This window comes from Eucalyptus grandis, chromosome 8, assembly GCF_016545825.1.
Source record: "Eucalyptus grandis isolate ANBG69807.140 chromosome 8, ASM1654582v1, whole genome shotgun sequence".
Lineage (NCBI taxonomy): Eukaryota > Viridiplantae > Streptophyta > Magnoliopsida > Myrtales > Myrtaceae > Eucalyptus > Eucalyptus grandis.
Genome location: NC_052619.1, coordinates 69142269 through 69164635, shown reverse-complemented (window position 1 = coordinate 69164635; position 22367 = coordinate 69142269). Strand labels below are relative to the sequence as shown.

The 22367-nt window shown below is 38.7% G+C and overlaps 2 protein-coding genes across 2 annotated transcripts; both read right to left on the bottom strand.

Annotated features, from left to right (window-relative positions):
- Nucleotides 1-13196: 13196 nt before the first annotated feature.
- Nucleotides 13197-13820, bottom strand: LOC104417804 (germin-like protein 9-3). The gene has a single exon (XM_010029017.3). It carries the CDS (start codon nt 13818-13820, stop codon nt 13197-13199), a length of 624 nt encoding a protein of 207 aa, XP_010027319.1.
- A 6402-nt stretch (nt 13821-20222) lies between these two features.
- Nucleotides 20223-20846, bottom strand: LOC104417803 (germin-like protein 9-3). The gene has a single exon (XM_010029016.2). It carries the CDS (start codon nt 20844-20846, stop codon nt 20223-20225), a length of 624 nt encoding a protein of 207 aa, XP_010027318.2.
- Nucleotides 20847-22367: the final 1521 nt, after the last annotated feature.

Below are 22367 nucleotides of genomic sequence, written 5' to 3'. Positions count from 1 at the left end.
AGGTAAGGGAAATAAGGCATTTAGTTCTTGTCTTCCATAGTTATTTTCTACATTTAAGAGTGGTTTGAAGTAACATTTATTAGCCTTGGTTAAAAGTAATACTACCAATTAACTATGGTTAAATGTAGAAAAGAATTAACTAGGGTTAAGATTATATCATGTGTGAGGTCATATAGATAAGTTCAAAGGATTTAATTTAGACATGTGGATATAAAAATGTGGTGGAGATGAAAACATTTGTCTAAGTTCTCATAGGGACAAATGGCATAGTTTAATAAAAGATGGAGATATTATGTTAATTTGGACATATACCTCACATTACGGTAAAAATCAAGGAAATCGATATTTGTTTGAAATGTTGGTAGTCAGAAAATTATTTTGATACCGATAGAAAAACTTAACTCAATAAAAATTTAATATTTGAAATTTATTTGATACAAATTCAGCAGCGTATCGATCCCCGTTGATAGTTACTATACTAATTGTATATCCTAGATATCATAAATTACAAAGAAAATTCTGAATGTCTCATTACCCTAGAGGCATTTGAGAATTTTAGTTGTGGAGAGTAGAGCTTTTGTTACCCTCTCCTCCTTCTATTGGACCTACTATGTATCGATGCCCGGCAATGGGTAGTGTTTATGTTCGGTTGGTTTCGATCAAAAAAAAAAAAAAAATGTGTTTATTCTTATTTTATGCTATTTCATTTTGTTGAGGAGTGTGAGGGCAATAACTTTGATGCACAATTTACTTTTCCAAGAAAAACCATCCCAAAATTTTATTGAAATGTTCTTTCTTACTCCTAAAAATCTGGATTTGCCCTTGGAGTTAAGTTTTTATTATGGGGTAAATTTTTTTGAGTATAGTCTCTACCTCTTTTAACAAGTGTGTCTAACTCCCCCTCGTATGATGATCAATAAATGTATCAAACCAATTTTTTTTTTCTTGAGGGTGTAGGAATTCTAGATGGGCCTAAACATCACTATGAATTAAGGAGGATGGTTTTCATGGCTTGTAGGCTGGTGAGGGAAAATTGATTTGATGATGTTTGGCTAATTCACAAAATTCACACTGAAATAAAGATGGCCTTTTATTCAAAAAAACTTTACGAACAAGAAATTTAAATATTCAAAATTCAGGTGATCTAACATAGAATGTCGTAACAAAATATCATCATCTTTACAAACAATAACAGATTCGAAATAGCTATCCTAAACTTGTCTACTAGAGCTTGTTCTATCTTCAAAGAAATGGAATCCTTCACCATCTCTAGCATTGTCAATCGTTCTCCTCGAGGTTAAGTGCTGAAACTAATAATGAGATGACAAAAAATTATCTTGACAATTTTGATCGGAAGTTATTTTACTAATGTACAGCATCTTACAAGATAGCTTTAGGACATGAAGTACATTATGAAGTGTGAGAGCATGTGACAGCTGAATGGATCCTGTTCCAGCTATAATCGTAAGACAACCAACTGCAATTTTGATTTGTCTATTTCTTGCACACAGACAATAGGTAGAAAAGAGTTTCGAATAACCTGTCATAAGATTGGTTGCTCATGAATCGAGAATCCATGGAGTAATTTGGTGTGGATTGTCTACAAGGAAAGAAGTAGAAAGATAATCACCTTCTGCTAAAAAACAAGATGGATCTAAAGAAAGTTGTGGAGGCTAAAGGAGTTTGTATAGATGCTCTAACTGTTCTTTTGTGAATGGAATCGAATCTGACTTGATTTGCTCTTTCTCATTTGTTGCTTGGAACGCATGACCATCACTACTGCTCCTTCTCTTCCAACCTTCTTCGTTTCAATTTTGTGGTTCCATGAATTTTCTAACAGGTTTCTTTGGTATGCCATGATTTCTTGCAATGTTCACACTGTGGTTTCTTCCTCCTATCTTCCTTAGAATCATGTCTCTAATATACATATGTAGAATTTTCGGATATAGAGTTGATACTTGTTTCCGAATCACGTAGCATGATTTGCCACTGAGATTCCTCCCTTCTAACTTCAAAGAGAACCTTGCGGATGGACCGCAGAAGATTTCGACCAAGGATTTTGCCTCTCATTATTCTCTTCTCTCTTCATTTGTCTCTTGCAATCAGCTGGACTTTCTCATGTATCATCATAGTGTTGATCTAATTCCTGCCATAAGGTCACCATTTCATTGTAGTATATAGTGATCTTGCGGATCTCCTTGTCTTAATTACCATGGCTTTGTCTTCGATTCAAAGATCTAGGAGGAATTTTTCAGATTAGAATATGTTTCTCTCACAACGTCCCACACATCTTTAGTAGTGAGAAGAAATAGGTGCGGTTTTCCAATTGCTGGCTCCGTAGAATTGATTAGCCAGGCAATCACTCAGGAGTTCTCGATCTCCAAGTCTTTTGATACGGATTACTTTTTGCTGGTTCGTTCACCTCGCCTCGTGGCCTAGTTTCCCTCTGCCATCAATTGCTAGTTTCATCGATTGAGTTCACTTTCAAATAATTTTGGCCATACAATCGGTGAACTGTTAATATCAGATTGGAGTTTCAGGAGAATTGCTCTCCACCATTGCTCGATTATGCAGAAGCAGAATGACCAGCTGGGTTGTTCTCTGGCATGACACCTAAAAGAGCACTGTCCCTACTAGCTCCAGTCATTATCGTTTTCACCATAGTAGAAGCTGGATTGAAAACCCCTGCTTCGATACCATGCGGATTTCATAGAAGAAAAGCGTTTTCTTATGGGTGTTTTTTTTTAATTGCTTATAATACTTACAGAAAACATAAATAAAAATAGGGCCTGCGATAGCTAGAAAATGGCAAGAAGATCGGAGCAGGAGTCGGAACAGATTTCCTACTTCCTAATTCTAGTGATCTACTTCATAATTTCAAGGATTCGGAAATAAAAGGAAATAAAATAAATAAAAAAATATTTTTTATCTCTAGATTTTTCCAAATGATTTGACAGCTGCTTTTTTTCTCCTTTCGATGCAAATTTCCCCACTTATGCGTTTAAATTTCCTTGTAACATTTATAATGAAGTTTTGGGGTGAAGAACACCTCAAGTATCACAATCTAGCATGGGAAGACACGTAAGTGTTAAAACTTCAAAAGTATACTTAAACGCCAAAATCGGAAAGAAAAGAACACTCAGGCACGTTTGGTAACGATTTTGTTTTCGGGAGTAGATTCGATCAGAAATGATTCTTTTTTATTTTATTCTCGGGAACAATTTCTAAGCATTTTAAGCTGTTTGGTAACCGTCCAAAATTTCTGATTCTGGAATAGAATTACGTTTGGTACCGTGCTCATTGATTATATTCTTAATTAATTTCTTTTAATTTTAAATAATTTTTATACTTTTTTTCCTTTTTTTTTTTCTCCTATTCTTCTTCTTCTTCTTGGCTGGTTGCCGGTCTAGCGAGGCCAAGCCTTGCCGGTGGTTGGGCTTGCCTCCGGCGAGCTCGTTGGACCTTGCCCTAGCCTAGCGAGCTCGTCGGACTGGTTGCCGCGACCGATGGACGACGGAGGCGGACAGCAGCGACAGGTAGTGGCGGACATTGGCGAACGACAACAGAGGAGGGGAGAGAAGGGTTCCACTTTTTTGATTCTTTTTTTTTTTTTTTGTTCCCGGAACAAGAATCAATTTTTTTTTTTTTTTTTTTGATTCTTGATTCTACTCCAATTTTGTTCCCTGGGAAAAAAAGTTTACCAAATGCGATTTTGTTCCCAAACTGATCCAGGAACAAAAAATCAGAATGAGACACTTTGTTTGGATGGTTACCAAATAGTGCCTCAATGGCGAGAATTTTCAGACAAATAGTTGATGTGACTTTTTCTGGGGAGAATTTTAAATGATGTGGCATTGTTACTAATTCTTTTCCATGTGGCATTTTTTTTATCAACTTTTTTTTTCATGTAGCATTTTATTAATTTTTATTCAATTTTTTAAAATCAGATTAAAAGAAAAAGAAAAGATAAAATTTATCTAAAAAACTGAAAAAGAAAAAGAAAATAGCAAGGCTTATTGGTGGGCACTTTTGCTGCTGCCCTTCACTAGAGGAGCCGGTGATGGATCAATCCTCATCGCCGATCCCAGGTGAGGGCCAGCAACCCTTGCTAGGCTCGAGCTCGGGCGCCTAGATTTGGGCGATGCCGGCCCTCATTTGAGGTCGGCGAGGCCTTGCCTTGGCTAGGCAAGGCTGGTCACCCTCGCCCAAGGTTGGCCACCCTTGCCCAAGGTTGGCGATGGTTGTTGGCTCCTCCAGCGATGGGTGGTGGCGAGAGAAACATGGAGGATGATGTCGTTTTAGACAAGGATTATTGAGTGGACATTTCGATGAGACACAGACTAATTTTATTATTAAAATAACGCACCATTAGATTTTTAGCAAGCCTCGCCGAAGTTGTTACTTAAGTGTCCAATTTTAGAAAAAAGTGGCACCTAAGTGTACCTTTTGGAAGTTTTGGTACTTATGTGTAAGGGTGTGCAAACTAGGACCGCTTAGAACTAGACCGGACTAGACCATTGGCAGTTTTGATGGAGACCGGTTCGGTTTCCAGTTCCAATTTAGTGGAATCAATGAGTATTGGTCTAGTTCCAGGTTCTTGGTGTGGAACCTCCCACCCTTCCACTTGGACTAGATCGGTATATATTAATTTAAAAAAAAGGAATTTCCATCTCAATTACTTAATTATTTTGTAGATTTCACCAAATTCATATATATATTCGTCGTTATTTGACATTATTGAATAATTTTGTCTCTTGGGCGTGTAGTAGGATTAACCTATTTATTTGCTTTCTTAACCAAAATAAAATAAACAAATATAGGGGAAGGAGAGAACTGATGAAAGATGTCCAAAAGAGCCAACAACTCATTTTGATAGTATATTTAGGTCTCTCCTTAACTATTCTCATGATTAAATTAGGTTGACGTTGAAAAAAGATGGATTAGATGATTAATGTTTTAACATGTGGAGGTTAGTACTTTTAACTTTTGGGAAAATATAGTTTCGAATTGGGTAGAACAATGAAGACGGATATTCAGAGTACTCAAGTCGGACTTTGAGGCGTGATATCACTTTCTTTAAGGATTTATTTGCCTCACAAAGTTGCTAATGGTCATCGGCAAAAATCCTCCAAAATACAATAAAGTCTCAAATGAGAATATTAGATAGCAATTTTAGTATTTCTTCAGAATCTCTCTACGAAACAATCGAAAAATTGGCTATAGTTTTTCTGAAAGAAGGTTCGAAAAATGATCACTCTATTTCTTCCGAAAACGACAAGTATATATATAAAACAGTCTTAAACACATGCAACTCTTTGTGAAAAATTTCCAAAAAATATGAACAAACATATCTTTAGAAAATTGTTCGGACAAACAAATGCGACCCTTCGGAAGAAGTTGAAAACCGAACAATTGCAACCATTCGGGAAAAGTTGCAAACCGAGTGAAAAATTTCCAAAAAATATGAACAAACACATCTTTAGAAAATTGTTCGGATAAACAAATGCAACCCTTCGGAAGAAGTCGAAAACCAAACAATTGCAACCATTCGGGAAAAATTGCAAATCGAATAAGTAATTTTTCCAAAGGTTGTCTTGAAAAGACACAGACAAAATTCAGAATAATAATTTTTTTTTAATAAATAAAATTTCAAATTTTCATTTTTTATATTTATTTCCGAAAATTCTTAAAAAAACAAAACAAAAGGCAACCTTTGAATTGATTAAAAATTAATAACATAAAAAATAAATAAATAACAAAGGGATTAGTGCTAATTAAACCGCTAAGTGGATCAAAATCGTGCAATTAGTCGCGCAACCACACGTGAGTATTATGGGGTCTAACCCCACCCAATTATTCCTTGAGGTACATAAGGAAACCCCTCACTTATAAATTGACCAACTTCTTCTCACTTTTCCTATGTGAGACAAGGAAAGTGCACTTAGCTTGTTTTGACAAACAAACCTCAAACATTAACATGGACTCTAATTCTCCACATGTTTCTAGTGTCAGAATCCTTCACCACGACCTTCAAAGAAATTCAATTTTGAGCTAATGAATATTGTTTATTTGTTTTGCTTTATAGTTTTTGATTCTTAATCAAAATCAATAGCTCGCAATTTAACTCGAGTATAAGGCCAAACAAGCTTTGTAGAGATCAGGGATTGGTTCAATGGACTTACTTGGGAACTGGACCGGACTAATGGTTTGGCTCCTGAGTGGATTCATGGAGTTCCAGCGAATGGGTTCCAATTCCAATTTTTTCAGAAGCGGTTCTTAGTGGGTGGTTTTCGGTTTCAAGATGGAACCACCCATCCAGACCATGCTTATCTCTACTTATGTGTCTCCTTGTGTCAAGTAGTGGCACTTGGGGCATTCTTCCTCTAAAGTTATGGGACTTTAATATCATGGGCCTGCCATAGAAAACCTCTTATTAGAATATGTGAGCCTGTGCTTAGAACGTGTATTGGAGCCGGGGAGCTCTGCCGCAGACGGGGAATTAGGTTCTCGCGTTTCACCACTCGGAAAATGGAATGCGTTTTCTTATTTAAATTTGGGTCAAGAACGAGGTTCTTACCCATAAAATTCTTCTAATGTCTAGTTCTTGAAAACGTTTCACAGCTCGCAGAACTCTACATTGTGCTGTACAATTATGACACTTTAAACTTGATTATGACGATGCATCGACATTTCATACATATAATTATGATACTTTTTTATTTAATGGCGGTGGTACGTCGTAAAGTTATACGGTCTACTAGGCGTACGGATAATCGGTCAAATTAAGAGATTATGAACATAGAAGTCCCATATTTATGCATTATATGTCTTATATTTTAAGATGCTAGACATCAGCTTAACTTATCTATGCTCTGGAGATACATATGTTTGTGGGTTGAATGTTCATATTCATGTATTGGCATCGCAATAATAAGATCTCCATTGATCTCGTGTTTTCATATGTTTAGTCATCACATATATTCAGAAAAATTATTCAAGAAGTCTTAAATCTATTGCATTTTGGTTAGTTTAGTTTTAAACTTTTCAATTTTATCAATTAAGTTCTAAACCTTTTGACAATTTGTCAATTAAATCCATTTGGTAAATTTTGAAAGAAAATCGTTGTCGTGGATGTTGGTCATTTTACGTGATACCACCGATGCTAATATGGACAATTTTTGTAATTTTTTTGAATTATTAATTTTCTTTTCCTTTTTTTTCACTAGTGCTGACGTGGATCATAGCCAACAACTCTTGCTGACGACGAGCAAGGCGGCCCTCGTTCGTGAGTGGTAGGATTGCAAAGACCCTCGCCCAAATATGGCAAGGGCCTTCATGCCCTTGCCTCGTGGTCAACAGGGCTGCAAAGGGCTCATCGAGGGCAAGGGTTGCTTGTGGTTGAAGCATTCCTTGGTGGTATAGAAAAAGCAAAGAAAAAAAGGAAAATGAAAATTCAAAAAATTTAAAAATATTACAAAAATTGTTCCCGTTGGTGTCGGCAATGTCATATAGAATGACCAGCATCTATGGAGGTGATTTTCGGCCAAAATTAACTAGATGGACTCAATTGGTAAATTATCAAAAGATTTACGACTTAATTGGCAAATGTTTAGAACTTTTGAGACAATTTTCTTCATGTATTTTGAAATTCTCTACACTACCAAGTGAGAGCAATTTAGTGTTTGAATTTTGCCATCCCAAGTTTTGTGCATTTCATAATTTGCCCGAGTTACAAAGATATGTATTTCACAACTCGGAATGTATCTAGTTAGGACGGGCTTCTTTTTCATACATAGGGGAGAGGGAAAATTATCTGTAATACCAAAATACCGATTCAATCCTCGCCACGGTTAATGAGAAGAGACATGCACTACTTAGATGAAGGTGCGTGCGGTGTGTCTTCAAGCGATGTGCACGACATGAATTCGATTCCCCGTGCTACCGTCATGAGAACGAATTCTATGGCCGACGAGAATGCCGTCGCTGTTCTTGCTTACGCCGTACCTTGTGCTCCATGAGTCGACAGAAATGAAAACGATCCAAGTTGCAGGCTTAAAGGACGAAACGTACTTGCTCACGAGTCTGACTCTCATCAACACCCCAATACATTACTCCAAAAAAACTCCTATTGCACCGACCTCACATCCCTAATATCACAAACTTAACCTAATCAACCTAGGTCACCGTCAATGTGTCTTCCAGCGCTAATCCCACCACCCTTTCGGCTATAAACCAAGAAATAACTTTCCCTTTTTAATTTGGGCTTACATCGTGTCGAAACCTTTTCAAAGAAGTGACTCCTCGCAAGCTCCCCGCCACATACATTGAGCTCTATCAGCTTTCTCTTTCTCAACAGAATATTCAGTGGGCGACTTCGTACTGCCCTTCGTCTGGATTTATCGTCAACGTCCCTTGTCCAATTGAATTTGTCCCTTTTGCTTAATGGATACTTTAGTTCAATGGCCTTTAAAGCAATGATAATTATGTCCAGCAATCAGTCCACCATTTGGCTCCATCTGTCATTTTTTATTTATTTTATCTGGTGAGATAAAATATATTAAATTTGCTTTTGTAGAGGGGGTTCTTCTTTAGTATGTGCCATTCCTCGCCAAGCAAATGACATCTTATTTTATTGGAGGAAAAGAAAGAGTTTTCCACGTCTCATTTTTTTGAGATAATTGTCTAAAAAATCTTAATTTTTTTGATAATTTGCTACTGTAATATTTTTAGTCAATTTTAGTTGGAAATTACTAGGGTGAACGTTAACTGTCCTATGTGGCATGAAGAGCATTGACGTTGACAATTTTTGTAATATATATTTTTAAATTATTAAATAATTTATGATTTTTTTTTTTAAATTTTTTTTTTTTTTTTTTCTTTTTATTGTAAGGACTAACAAGAGCCATCATGGTTATCGGCCACAGTCGAGGGCCTAAATGCCCTCATAGGTAGCAAGTGAAGGTTGTGAGCCTTGCTTGTGGCCAAATTTGGTCGGCCAAGGTTGCCATTATTGCCTACGAAACCCTCATTGGCTAGATCTAGCTATGAGCGAGGGTGTGCAAGCCCTTGCTTGTGGCTAGTGAAGGAGGGCCATCTTGGATGGCTAGCAAGTCACCAATCCTCTCCGGGTTGTGAACAATAAGAAGAAAAGAAAAGAAAAGAAAAGAAAAGTACAAAAGATCAATACAAATTAAAAATATTATTATTACTATTTTTAAAATCATGTTAGTATAGATTGTGTCACATAAAATGGACAACATTCATACATCAATAAATCGTAAAAAAATTAAAGATTAAATTGATATAACTAAAAATTTTAGAATTGAATTAGCTATTGTATAATAAATTTAAGATTTTTTCAAATAATTTTCCAATTCATTTGCTAGAACAGGCTCAAAGCTTGGCATGTTGTCATGCTTGATGGAAGAAAGTCAGAGGAGAGAGATTTGAAAGAGAGAAGATGTGCCCTCCATGTCATATAATCACGAGAAAGACCCCATCAACTTTACACCTCCAAAGACAGGACATCATTCATTCATTTATCGAGACACTGCAGCTCCAGACTCCATTTCGTTAGTATTAGGAATAAAAAAGTCTCGAGTTCAGTCATATGCATGCGCGAAAACAGGAAGACGCACGTACTTTTACTCTTCGTATGTGTTAGGGTGAGGAGGTCCAATTTCCATCCTCTACATTCATATTCAGCTTTCATTTCACGAGATTGTTGGATGTGCGTTCTGTGTCCATATTCAAAGCTGGAAAAAACCCTAACTGAACCTTTCGATCTCTCTCTCTCCCTTTCTTACCAAGTAGGCAAACGCCATGGCTGTCGTTTCCTGCCTCCATTCGCTACAGCCACCGTACTGCCGCTGCCACTTCTCTCTCTCTCTCTGGTTGCTTCAACTCTGCTTGACGATGGAATCCGTCACTGGCAGTGGGGGGATGAACTCGGTTTCAACATACTTTTGATAGTGTCGAAGTAACGCGAATATTGTGATATTAGTCGAGTTCCCAAAATGTTTTGGACACTTCATAATTTTAGTAGTTAAAGTTTAGATTGTGTTTTAATGAAAAGATGTATTAGTGTGATACAAGAAGTTCATAGCGAGATGCTATTGAATATTCTTTCATGGTGTCAGTACCATCTAAGGATGTGTTTGATTGAATGAAAGAATTTTTTGCAAATTATTCTTTGAATTTTTACGCGTTTGGTCTGTTGAAGATGATCGATCGGTGAAAACTTATTTACGATTAAAGAAAATATGCAGGCCTAGAGGTAGGAAAACGAATTCCTTAACCTAAAGGGGGGTGGGGAAATATTTTTCTGAAAAATAATTTCTCGGAAAGCATTTTCCTTAATTATCATTTTTTTTGAAATAAACACACCCTAATACTAATTAAAATAATGTAAAACAACTTCTTCCCACTAGATGATATTGAGTATTTGAATGACTGCAATGATCTCTCATTTTCGCGAGGAAAATCTTAAGCTATGCAAATTATTCGCGTGTTAGTCCACGTCTTACATCATAGTTCCAGAAAAGGGTCAATCTTCTATGCAATATTGATATTCACAAGAAATTACTTTACCATTAATCGCAAAGGTTCAGACAGCCGAAGCCGTTGGAGTTGATCAACATCACATTGAAGTCCTACTTTTTATTCAGAGCTGTTAGAATATTTAAATATTCATGCCCTCATTTGGTGATCTTGAATCGAAGTCGATATGTTGTTGATGAGCTTGGATATCCTCGTGGGTAGTATTTTTCGGCTGAATCCGGTAGTGCTGTTGATTCAAAATCGGTTTACGGAAGTTAACTCAGCATCGGGTGCGCATCGTGAATATCAAGGGGTAGATTTCATATGTGCCTTCATAACGTATAACTTATTATAATATGATAATATACTATTCATATTATAGTTTATCATATTTTCTAAATAGTTATTTGTCGTATCCACTTATGGGTTTAATACTAGATTATTTTATTCATTACAACCGCCAAGCCAATGCTCTATCCCTGTCCCTTTCCAATGAAGCTTCCGGGAAGCCACATTTGATTTGAATGAAATAAGAAAAAAAAAATTGTCTCTATTTGGGCATGACCCCGTGTTTGTGGCCCAAGTCATTATTATATTCTCCAATGCCCCGCCCGCCGCCCGCCGCCCCCATTGCCCTCTCTGATTTCTTCACCACGAATTCTGCAAATTATTGATGAAGTTCTCAATCCATAACAGCTTTTTAATTATGCGAATTAAATATTAAAAATATTTTCACATTTTGCCAATTGAGTTTATCCAACCAATTTTAACCGAAAATCACTGATGTAGGCGCTAATCATCTTACGTGACATGGTCGACACTAACGTAGACAATTTCAATTATATTTTAATTTTTTTTTTGAATTTGTTATTGTTTATTTTTTTTCTCTTTTCTTCTTTACTTTTTTTTTAACTATGGCTAGCGAAGGCTTTGCTGCCCTTGCCTAGTGGTCAGTGAGGGTCCGACACCTTTGCCCGCCACAATAAATAAAAAAAAAAAAAAAAAGAAAAAAAGAAAGAAGGAAAAGAAATGAAAAAGATATAAAAAAATTATTCACGTTAGTATTGATCGCCCCACGTATGAATATGTTTAAGATTTAATTGGCACAATTACAAATTTTAGAACTAAGTTGTAGGTTGAGGACTTTTGGACAATTTTCCCCATCTTCACAAAGATTGTACAAATTGGAAAGTATTTTCTTAAAAATGATCAGTTGTAGCTCTTTAAGTTAATTAGCCAATGAAAAATGTCTTCATAATGACAAACACCTACTTCGAACGAATGGATTAGTTCAACTACTATTTTGACACGGCAGCGCAGATTCTTCATAGAATCAGTGGGAAAAAGAAAACTGCGTACTCATCCCAGTGGCGGCTTTATTCACAACACTAGGGATTGACATTGTTGAAGAAGATGATGTGTCGGGGTTGCTGAAATTCTACACAAACTCCATCAATGTCCAACTTTGCAACGCCCATTTCTTCCCCAAAACCAGAGGTACATGATGTGGAAACTTTTTTGTGTGTCGGTAATGGTTCAGCCACTCAAAACCAATGACAACTATAAAGTTACAGCAATCAATTGCTCACATCACTATTAACCTGTCCAGTCTCAAAACCGCCCTCGTGCCAATTAGATAATGTTGGAATTGGGAAAGTTTATGGAACCGATGTATGGCCAGTGATGATATGATTGATTAGGTCAACACCTGGGGACCTCTCGGTTTCTCCATAAATATGCCTCTCGATTTGCCATTCTCTTCATGCACCAAGAGGCAAACGCATTCCACCACCTAACCTGTGATTTGATCTTTCCCTTCTTTTTCCTGGGTCTCTGTCTTCCTAGCTATTTCTCTCAATGTCTTCCATTGGTGCAACCAGTGCTCATGTCTATGTGATGAAGAAACGTCAAGAGGAGAAACTCAAGAAAATGGAGAAGGAAGGGGCGAAGAGCGTCGGGGAAGACAAGGCTGGTGGTGATAGTAATGATTACAACGATAATTCTGGCTTTGCGGGGAACAAAAAGGTCCATCCTCATAGCTCACCAGCATCGAGTTTCGGCAAGACAGAAGGAAGTTGAAAACGGGGTCAAACGTGCTTGATCATGATAGTCCTTGTTTATGTATATTTGAACCACCCTTTTATTTCTCTCGTCAAGTGCTTATGTCCTCTCTTTTTCTTTGCTTGTGTGTGTGTGTGTGTGGAAATGCTTGTTTCCCTCGTACTGTCGGACTTGTATATAACGCCTCTATCATATGAGCTGAGGCCTTTCCTAAGATTAATTGTCAATAGAGCATAGACTGAAGCGTGTAGACAATAAATTCATTTATCTACTGGCACCTAAGATAATATTAAAAACAAGCTTCAGACAAAGTAGTTAGTAACATTGGACGATGCAACTAAAACTGGTATTAGTACGCATGAAAGGGGAAAAAAGGTACTGAGTCAATTGACTTCGAATATACCAAGGTGTTCGTACATTTGTGTTGGCAAAGTCAAATCTTATACAAGATAAATGGGATTAGATCAGTACATCATCAAGCTTGCTTTATTCAATGATTTTCAACACTTCACGCTTTTAAAAAAATAAATTGCAGGAATAATGATCAAATTGTTTTATTAGAAGTTGACCTCCCTTTGTCTCCCTCACTCTCTTTCTCATGCTTTGGTGGGTGGCGGTGTGAGGCCAGCCTTCAGTGCTTCAATGGTGGAAACATTAGTGTTGAAAGATTTAGCCAGGATTCCATCGTCGATGTTGGTCCCGAACACGGTCACAGGAACTGATACTGTTCCCGCGCTCGCGCTCCCAAATGCAGAGACTGCTACGGCGAAGTCGGTCTGATTAAAATTGTACTGATAGTGGACAAGCCCCTTGGGGAATATGAACATATCGCCAGTTTGGAGGGTCTGAGTGAAGAGCTTGTTGGTCGTGTCGACGAACCCGACCTCGAGGGACCCATATATGAGGAACAGAAGCTCCGATCCACGGGGGTGGGTGTGTGGGGGGTTCACCGAGCCGGCCGGGAATTCGAGGACAGCAAATGAGACACTTTGCCCATCAAGAGCAGGGAACTCCTTTAAGCTTGCTTTGGTCACCGTAACTGTAGTCGGGGAATTAAACCCCACAAGAGACCTCATGCCAGTGTACGTGAAGAAGTTGCCATCGACGTTGGTGCCATTCGGGGCCACAAAGTCGGTAAGAATGTCGGGATCGCCGGCGCTCGTTAAGCGAAAAAGGGACAAGCTGAGGACTAATGCCACAACGAGCTCATACTTGGCCATTTTGGACACTTTGAAGCTCAGGAAAAAATGACTTCCTTTGCGTTCTTAGTATGAAGACAGGCTTGAGTTCTAGCTTTCTAACATGGGCTTGTTTTTATAGGAAGTGTCTGAGAGAGAAGAGAGCTAAATGTTGCTTGCCGGAGATCACAATGCCCTCGATGTTTTCTAGGCACTGTCAAATAATTAGAGTAACGACAGCAACTTGGTTCCATGCGTTTGTTATATCTTGCTCGAGCATAGTGCTGAGATATTCACATCGAGGACGCGTTACAACTCTGCTATACGCGCTAATGATCGACCCAAAGCGACATATCTGAATTCATTAAGCTGCTGCCTGTTTCTTGTTTTAACTTATCTGGGTTTCAAGTTCAAGTCCTCGAAAATGATGACAGCCGGTCGTAGAAAAAGGGAATTATTTTGCCATTCAACGCACGTTAATCATATTTACCTTAGTCACTATTTACAAGAATGTAACGGGCTTCGAGATTAGCTGAATCGCCATTAATTGAGATTTAAATTTATCAGTTTACGGGATTAATCTAATAAGATACGATATAAATATTTTAATAAATCTAATATGGGGCTTATTGGTATGGATTGAGTACAGCTCGCCTGTAATAATAGTGTTTGTGGTTGAAGATACTATAAATAGTGTTTAAATCTCTTTACTAATCTTGATGCACGAATAATCTCATATAAGGAGTGGTTATTGAATACAGTTCATGAGGGGCATTCTAATTAAGTCAATTATACAAAAGGTAGTAAAGGAGAAGTACTAGATTCTAATTATGGAGATTTTGAGGTACTGCTTTCATGGCTTACATGTGGTATCAAGGTAGCTATAGTCTAGGTCTGGAACTTTTGGATGCGGCCATTTTCAGAAAAATTTCGATGAAAATTATTATTGATCACATTGATGGATAGATATTGTTGAGACGAGAATAATGATGGGGGGTGCACTTCCAAGGGATGCCGCACACACCACCACACGCAACTGTCGCCCAGCACATGCTGGGGCTAATGTCATCGAATGAAGCTGGTGACCCAATGAAATGGTTCAACCTGATTAATAGTGGGTGACCTGACCTGGTTGACCATGATTGGACAAGTCAAATTGGCGATCAAGGCCGAACGAGGCATGTCGAGCGTGAGCTACACGTACCCCGAACTCAGGCGGTAGAGCGTGCAGGCTCCTTTCGGAGCATGCTTGGCGCCTGCGTTCTTGTATCACGATGCTTTACAATGTGGTATATATGGTTTACATGTTCGATGCTTTTAAAGATGTGAAAATGCAAATAAAGATGCTAGATCACATGTATATTATCACATATCGGAATGTGTGTAGCATGATTCATTGATAGCATTTAACTTGTATCAATGAATGATATAAGTAACGGGTGAAGCATGTGATTTTAGTGACAAATTGTCCCTGTCTTCAAATCTAAAATTGCATGTATATAGTAAAATGAGATATAAAGTTTATATTTTTACCATGAGAGAGTTTCAACGATTGAATTAGGTTGTGGCCACCAAATTGACACACTTGATTGGGTTTGTGAAATATTGGTATCATATTATGGTGGGATGTCTCATGTTTTAATGAGTGGTCATACTCTCAAAGGAGATAATTGTGTATTGGTTCATAAATGGACACATGAATAACATATAGTTGAGGTGCGACTAATCTTAGTGATTTATATAGCCAAAGGTGGTGAATTCATGCTGGTGGGAACATATTTTCATGGCCGCTGTCACTTGGAGAGTATACAACTATATGTCACGTCTTTTACGCGAATGAGATTATATGATGATGTTTGGATGTGTACTTATAAGGCTTCGAGTTATGCAATACTCACTAACGTTAATTATATAGATTGCTTATTTTTCAATCACTTTCTCTATAAACAACATCTTCATTATGATTAAGGTTTTTACTAGTTCAAACTTTAAGAAATGATTTTTATTTATTTATTTGGAATGGAGATGATAAATGTTCATATTACTCTTATTGAGGATAAGCCACCGGATCTTTTTGTCACTAGTACCAAATTTCAAGAAGCACACTTTGATACTTGGAAAAAAAGCAATTGGATTTACTTGTTATCTATAAAACGTTCCATTCAGAAACACTTGAGGAGTAGTATGCCCGCTAATTAACTGATAGACAAATGATGACGGTCTTGGAGACTATGAATTGTGTCTTGTCTAATGTTGAGATTGTGATACATCTACAAAGATTCTTTAACATGAGGTATGATGGTTTTGGTGGGATTAGGAATTACATATTAAGGATGGTAAACCTCTAGAAAAAACTTGAGGCACTTAATGTTTCTTTTTCTGTTGCTTGCATTGTGCATTAAATCGTAAACACCATTTCGCCAAATTTTGGGATTATCAAGACTTACAGCTCTTAAGATGAGACATGGTCAATTAATAACCTTATAATTAGAGTGGTTGTGACATCCCAGATTTTCAACCCTGTTTTATGCTGAATTAATCGGGCATTTCATTGACGTGTCTATAGGGCTGTTCTCAGAGCCGATCACTCTCGAGATAACTAGACTATCTAGGGAAGCCATTAAGGATTTTAAGGCAAATAGACTTGAGAATTCGACCAGGAATCGGCTGCTCAGCCATGTTCATCTGCTGAGATCATTACGGCACATATGTAAATTGATTTGAAATTAGAGATAGGTCGGTTCGACAGAGATGTGTGGCTAATTGTGGGTGACACCACTAAATTGGAAAATTCTCGTCGACCGGCCTTAGACTGATTCTTTTGTCGTTTTGGTACCCTATGTCTGTATTTGAATTCTTGAGATTTTCACAACAATCGAGAGTCACCAATATGTCGAGTGGGTTCATTATGGCTCGAAGAAAATTGACCACGGGTCATTTACACTAAAAATCTTTGAATATTACTCGGTAGTCTAGGTCACACTAAAAACGTGCTGAATGGAAATTAACCGTGAATTCGAGTCCGATTTCAGAAATTGAAAATTCTGTTATGTCACGATCTATTTTAGGATCATCGATTCATCCTCCAAGAAATTTTCAGAGATTCTGAGATTTTTACGGAAAATCGATTTGGAAGTTGCGGAAAAAATAGCGGAAATTCGGACGGGCCAAATTAAGGGAAATTTGGACTTTCAAGCAAAGCCTTTGAGTGTTGGGGACTCACAGAAAATTGTCGACATTTTTCTTCATCGAATTCGGACCTCAATTTGGGAAATTGAGTGAAGAAAGTGAAATTAAATTGGTGAAATTCGAAATTAGGAATGGGGTTGGAAATTTGGGCTTCAATTTGGATATTATTGTGAGATTTGAATTGTGGAAAGAATTAGGGGACAATGCATTTAATTAAGGGGATGAAGCTTGGACTCTTGGGGCATTTTAATCATTCCTTTGACCAATTGGCCTTATCTCTTCATTTCTTTAGCCATCTTCATTCGGTCTTGCCTGCTCTTCATTTTTCCTCCATCCGCGGCGTCCCAAGCGAAGACCGAAGTAGCCTCTGCCGCTTGCTTTTGTTCTCATCTTCCTCTGAATATTCATCCATGCGTCCAAGTCCCAACAGCTGATTTTTGGAAATTGTGATTCATGCGGGATATTTGTTATAATTCTCTACGTGATACTTTTTTCATTATTATCGCTTTTTGATTATGACAAAAAGGGAGAGAAGATATGAATATGCATATGTGCTGATTGGTTGATATTATATTATCTATGGCATAATATTGAGCTGCGATTATTTTTCTATATATTGTTATGCTCAATTTATTTTCTATCTTCTGATATCCTTTGATTTAAAAGTATGTTTACAAATCTGCATATTCAGAGATTGTTTTGTCATCATCAAAAGGGGGAGATTGTTAGGGAAATCCCTTATGATGTTTTGAAGATGACAAAATAAATCAAAAGCTACTAACATGTTTAATGATTAAGTAATAGACCATGCAGATGATAGAACATGTAAAGGATATTGTCAAAGTGTGAAGACGACCAGAAGACTGAACGTAACACATGTCCAAAGTATATTCTGAAGATTTCCAGACCTCGTGTCAAAGTCGAAGACTGCCGTGTCAAAGTCTGAAGGCTGCCAGACTTTAGTGTCAAAGTCTGTTCTACATCAGAAGTCTGCTCATTCTGACATATTCCGGACTGAACGTGAATGATGAACCAGAAGACAGACTCTAGATGTTCATACTAGCTCTCTCACCCATATCCGACAACGATGCAGCGATTTGCAACCAAACATATCACAACATCATTAAAAAAAAGGCTCAACTCACTCACCCACCCACCAAATTTCTAATGGGAAACACTAACCCAGGTTTATCCTTCGAAACACGCACAAAAATTATAATGAACGGGAATTGTGTACAGCAGCGCAAGCTGAAATCCACAATTTCCTTCGTTTCTTTCTCTTCGAACTTCAGCAAACACATAAAAAGCACAAATCCACACATTCCATCTCAATGACCAACGGCACAAACGAAACTCCCAAAAACCCCTACATCCCCGACCCCCGGATGCGCGCGCCGGAGCTCGCAACGAGCACAAACCCGAATCTCACTCGCAACGAGCATGAACCCGAATCTCACGGCAACTACAGCTCACCTCGACAACGACGATGGCTAATCGGAGACCGACGATCGGGCGCGGGGCTCGGGAGGATTTCAGTCAGCCCCAAGAGCGAATCCAGATAGGCGGGAGAGAGATTGAGCTCCTTCCAGTTCCTCCCAAGTCCCAACAGCTGTGCCTACGCCCGGACAAACGGAGGGCGGAGGCGCGTCGATCGGAGGGCAGCAGTAGTTGTCGGAGAAGAAGCTGAAGGGGAGGGGTTTTCACTTTTCTGCGACGTGTTTGACTCTGTGTTTGGTTGGCTTGTTTGGATGTTAATGTGTTTCGGGTCGAACAATGTTCCAACCTTGACCCGACCCGAAACACATTTCGTTGCTTGTTTTATATTTGTTACTCGAACACTATCAAGACCCGAAACATGTATTATACTTGTTTCGTGTTCGGGTCGTGTTTGGTTCGGGTCGGGTCGGGCTTTTTTGACACCCCTAGTGACAGTGGTAACAAAGAAAGAGAAATTGAAGAAAGAAAGAGGACATTTATCTTGTACGCCTTTAATTCTAGCAATAAGAAGAGTAAGAGGTCCAAAAATCGTACTCATAAAGAAACTCATCAAACTACCGGTCATTTTGATAGTTTTAGTCCTAAAAAAGAATTCTTCAAGAAGGATGGTAACCGTTGCTTCTTTTGTAAGAAGAAATGTCACATAAAGAAAAACTGCGACAAACATATAACTTGATTGTCTAAGCATGAGCTTGTGGGTAGCGATTTTTGTTTATAAATTCAACCTATCAGAAGCCCCACTAATTCATGGTGGTTAGATAGTGGTGTAATTAATCACGTTACATTTACCATACATTGATTCATAAACCAAAGGAAATCAAATTAGGATAAATCATAGCTCATTGTGGAAAACGATATTAAAGTCAACTAATCTTTTCCTTCTGTTTGCTGGGTCTCTGTCTTCCTAGCTATTTCTGTCAATGTCTTCCATTGGTGCAAGCTGTGCTCATCTCTATGCGATGAAGGAACGTCAAGAGGATAAACTCAAGAAAATGGAGGAGGAAGGAGAGAAGAGCGTTGTGGAAGATGAGGTTGGTGTGGATAGTAATGACTACAACAATAATTTTGGCTTTGCATGGAACAAAAAATTCCATCCTTATAGTTAACCGGCATCGAGTTTCGGCAAGATATAGAGGATTGAAAACCTGGTCAAGCTAGAATATTCCATGTATATTTGAACCATTTCTTTATTTCTCTCGTCAAGTGCTTGTGTCCTCTCTTTTTCTTTGCTTGTGTGCGTGGAAATGCTTATTTCGCTCGTACTGGCTGTCTCGTACATAACGTCTCAATCAAATGAGCTGAGGCCTCTACCAATATTACTTGTCAATAGAGCATAGATTGAAGCGCGCAGACAATAAATTCATTTATCTTTTGGCACCCCAGATAATTTTCAAATGTAAGCCGGGTTTTTGGCGAAATGTGAAAAAAATCCAAAACGAGCTTCAGATAAAGTAGTTGGTAACATTGGACGATGCAACTAAAACTAGTATTTGCATGTACTAAAACTATATATGCATGGAAGGGGAAAGAAAAGATAGCAAGTCAATTGACTTCGAATATACCACTAGACGTTCATACATTTGTGTTGGCAAAGTCAAATCTTATACGCGATAAATGGGAGTAGATCAGTACGTCGTCAAGCTTGCTTTATTCAATGATTTTCAACACTTCACGCTTTAAAAAGAATAAATTGCAGGAATAATGATAAATTGTTTTATTAGAAGTTGACCTCCCTCCGTCTCCCTCACTCTCTCTTCCTCATGCTTTGGTGGGTGGGGGTGTGAGGCCAACCTTCAGTGCTTGAATGGTGGAAACATTAGTGTTGAAAGATTTAGCCAGGATCCCATCGTCGATGTTGGTTCCGAACACGGTCACAGGGACTGACACTGTTCCCGCGCTCGCGCTCCCGAATGCAGAGACTGCCACCGCGAAGTCGGTCTGATTAAAATTGTACTGATAGTGGACAAGTCCCTTGGGGAATATGAACATGTCGCCAGTTTGGAGGGTCTGAGTGAAGAGCTTGTTGGTCGTGTCGACGAACCCGACCTCGAGGGACCCGTATATGAGGAACAGGAGCTCCGATCCGCGGGGATGGGTGTGTGGGGGGTTCACTGAGCCGGGCGGGAATTCGAGGACCGCAAACGAGACGCTTTGCCCATCAAGAGCAGGGAACTCCTTTAAGCTTGCTTTGGTCACCGTAACTGTAGTCGGGGAATTAAACCCCACAAGAGACCTCATGCCAGTGTACGTGAAGAAGTTGCCATCGACGTTGGTGCCATTCGGGGCCACAAAGTCGGTAAGAATGTCGGGATCGCCGGCGCTCGTTAAGCGAAAAAGGGACAAGCTGAGGACTAATGCCACAACGAACTCATACTTGGCCATTTTGGACACTTTGAAGCTCAGGAAAAAATGACTTCCCTTTGCGTTCTTAGTATGAAGACAGGCTTGAGTTCTAGCTTTCTAACATGGGCTTGTTTTTATAGGAAGTGTCTGAGAGAGAAGAGAGCTAAATGTTGCTTGCCGGAGATCACAATGCCCTCGATGTTTTCTAGGCACTGTCAAATAATTAGAGTAACGACAGCAACTTGGTTCCATGCGTTTGTTATATCTTGCTCGAGCATAGTGCTGAGATATTCACATCGAGGACGCGTTACAACTCTGCTATACGCGCTAATGATCGACCCAAAGCGACATATCTGAATTCATTAAGCTGCTGCCTGTTTCTTGTTTTAACTTATCTGGGTTTCAAGTTCAAGTCCTCGAAAATGATGGCAGCCGGTCGTAGAAAAAGGGAATTATTTTGCCATTCAACGCACGTTAATCATATTTACCTTAGTCACTATTTACAAGAATGTAACGGGCTTCGAGATTAGCTGAATCGCCATTAATTGAGATTTAAATTTACCAGTTTACGGGATTAATCTAATAAGGTACGATATACAAATTTTAATAAATCTAATATGGGGCTTATTGGTATGGATTGAGTACAGCTTGCCTGTAATAATAGTGTTTGTGGTTGAAGATACTATAAATAGTGTTTAAATCTCTTTACTAATCTTGATGCACGAATAATCTCATATAAGGAGTGGTTATTGAATGCAGTTCGTGAGGGGCATTCTAATTAAGTCAATTATATAAAAGGTAGTAAAGGAGAAGTACTAGATTCTAATTATGGAGATTTTGGGGTACTGTTTTCATGGCTTACATGTGGTATCAAGGTAGCTATAGTCTAGGTCTGGAACTTTTGGATGCGGCCATTTTCAGAATTTTTTGTTGGATGAAAATTATTATTGATCACATTGATGGATAGATCTTGTTGAGACAAGAATAATGATGGGTGGTGCACTTCCAAGGGATGCCGCACACGCCACCACACGCAACTGTCGCCCAGCACATACTGGGGCTAATGTCATCGAATGAAGCTGGTGACCCAATGAAATGGTTCAACCTGATTAATAGTGGGTGACCTGACCTGGTTGACCATGATTGGACAAGTCAAATTGGCGATCAAGGCCGAACGAGGCATGTCGAGCGTGAGTGTTGGGAATGACCGATCCCCGAAAACCGGATTCGACACTAAATCGAACCCCTAAATCAATGCGGAAGACGAAGCCCCGGGAAAACACGTATCACCGATTGTAAAGCACACCACGGATTCGAGCGTACCTTGTTAGCCACAGATTAAACACCAATGCCAAATATCGAGGAAGAAATTATGATCCGATGATGCCAATTTGCCTTGAAGGGAAGACGGGACGCCTTAAGCGTTTTTCTTTTCTTTTTCTTGGAGGGAGAGAGGGAGAGGAACGTACGTACATTCTGATTTCCCAAGGGGTGTCTTCTCTCTCTCTCTCTCCTCCCTTTTATACCTTCCCCCATCCACGGGCCTTATTCCCGTGGGCC

What these genes read in the sequence shown, in the direction of transcription:
- LOC104417804 (XM_010029017.3), bottom strand. Translation starts at nt 13,820, where the DNA reads ATGGCCAAGTATGAGCTCGTTGTGGCATTAGTCCTCAGCTTGTCCCTT.
- LOC104417803 (XM_010029016.2), bottom strand. Translation starts at nt 20,846, where the DNA reads ATGGCCAAGTATGAGTTCGTTGTGGCATTAGTCCTCAGCTTGTCCCTT.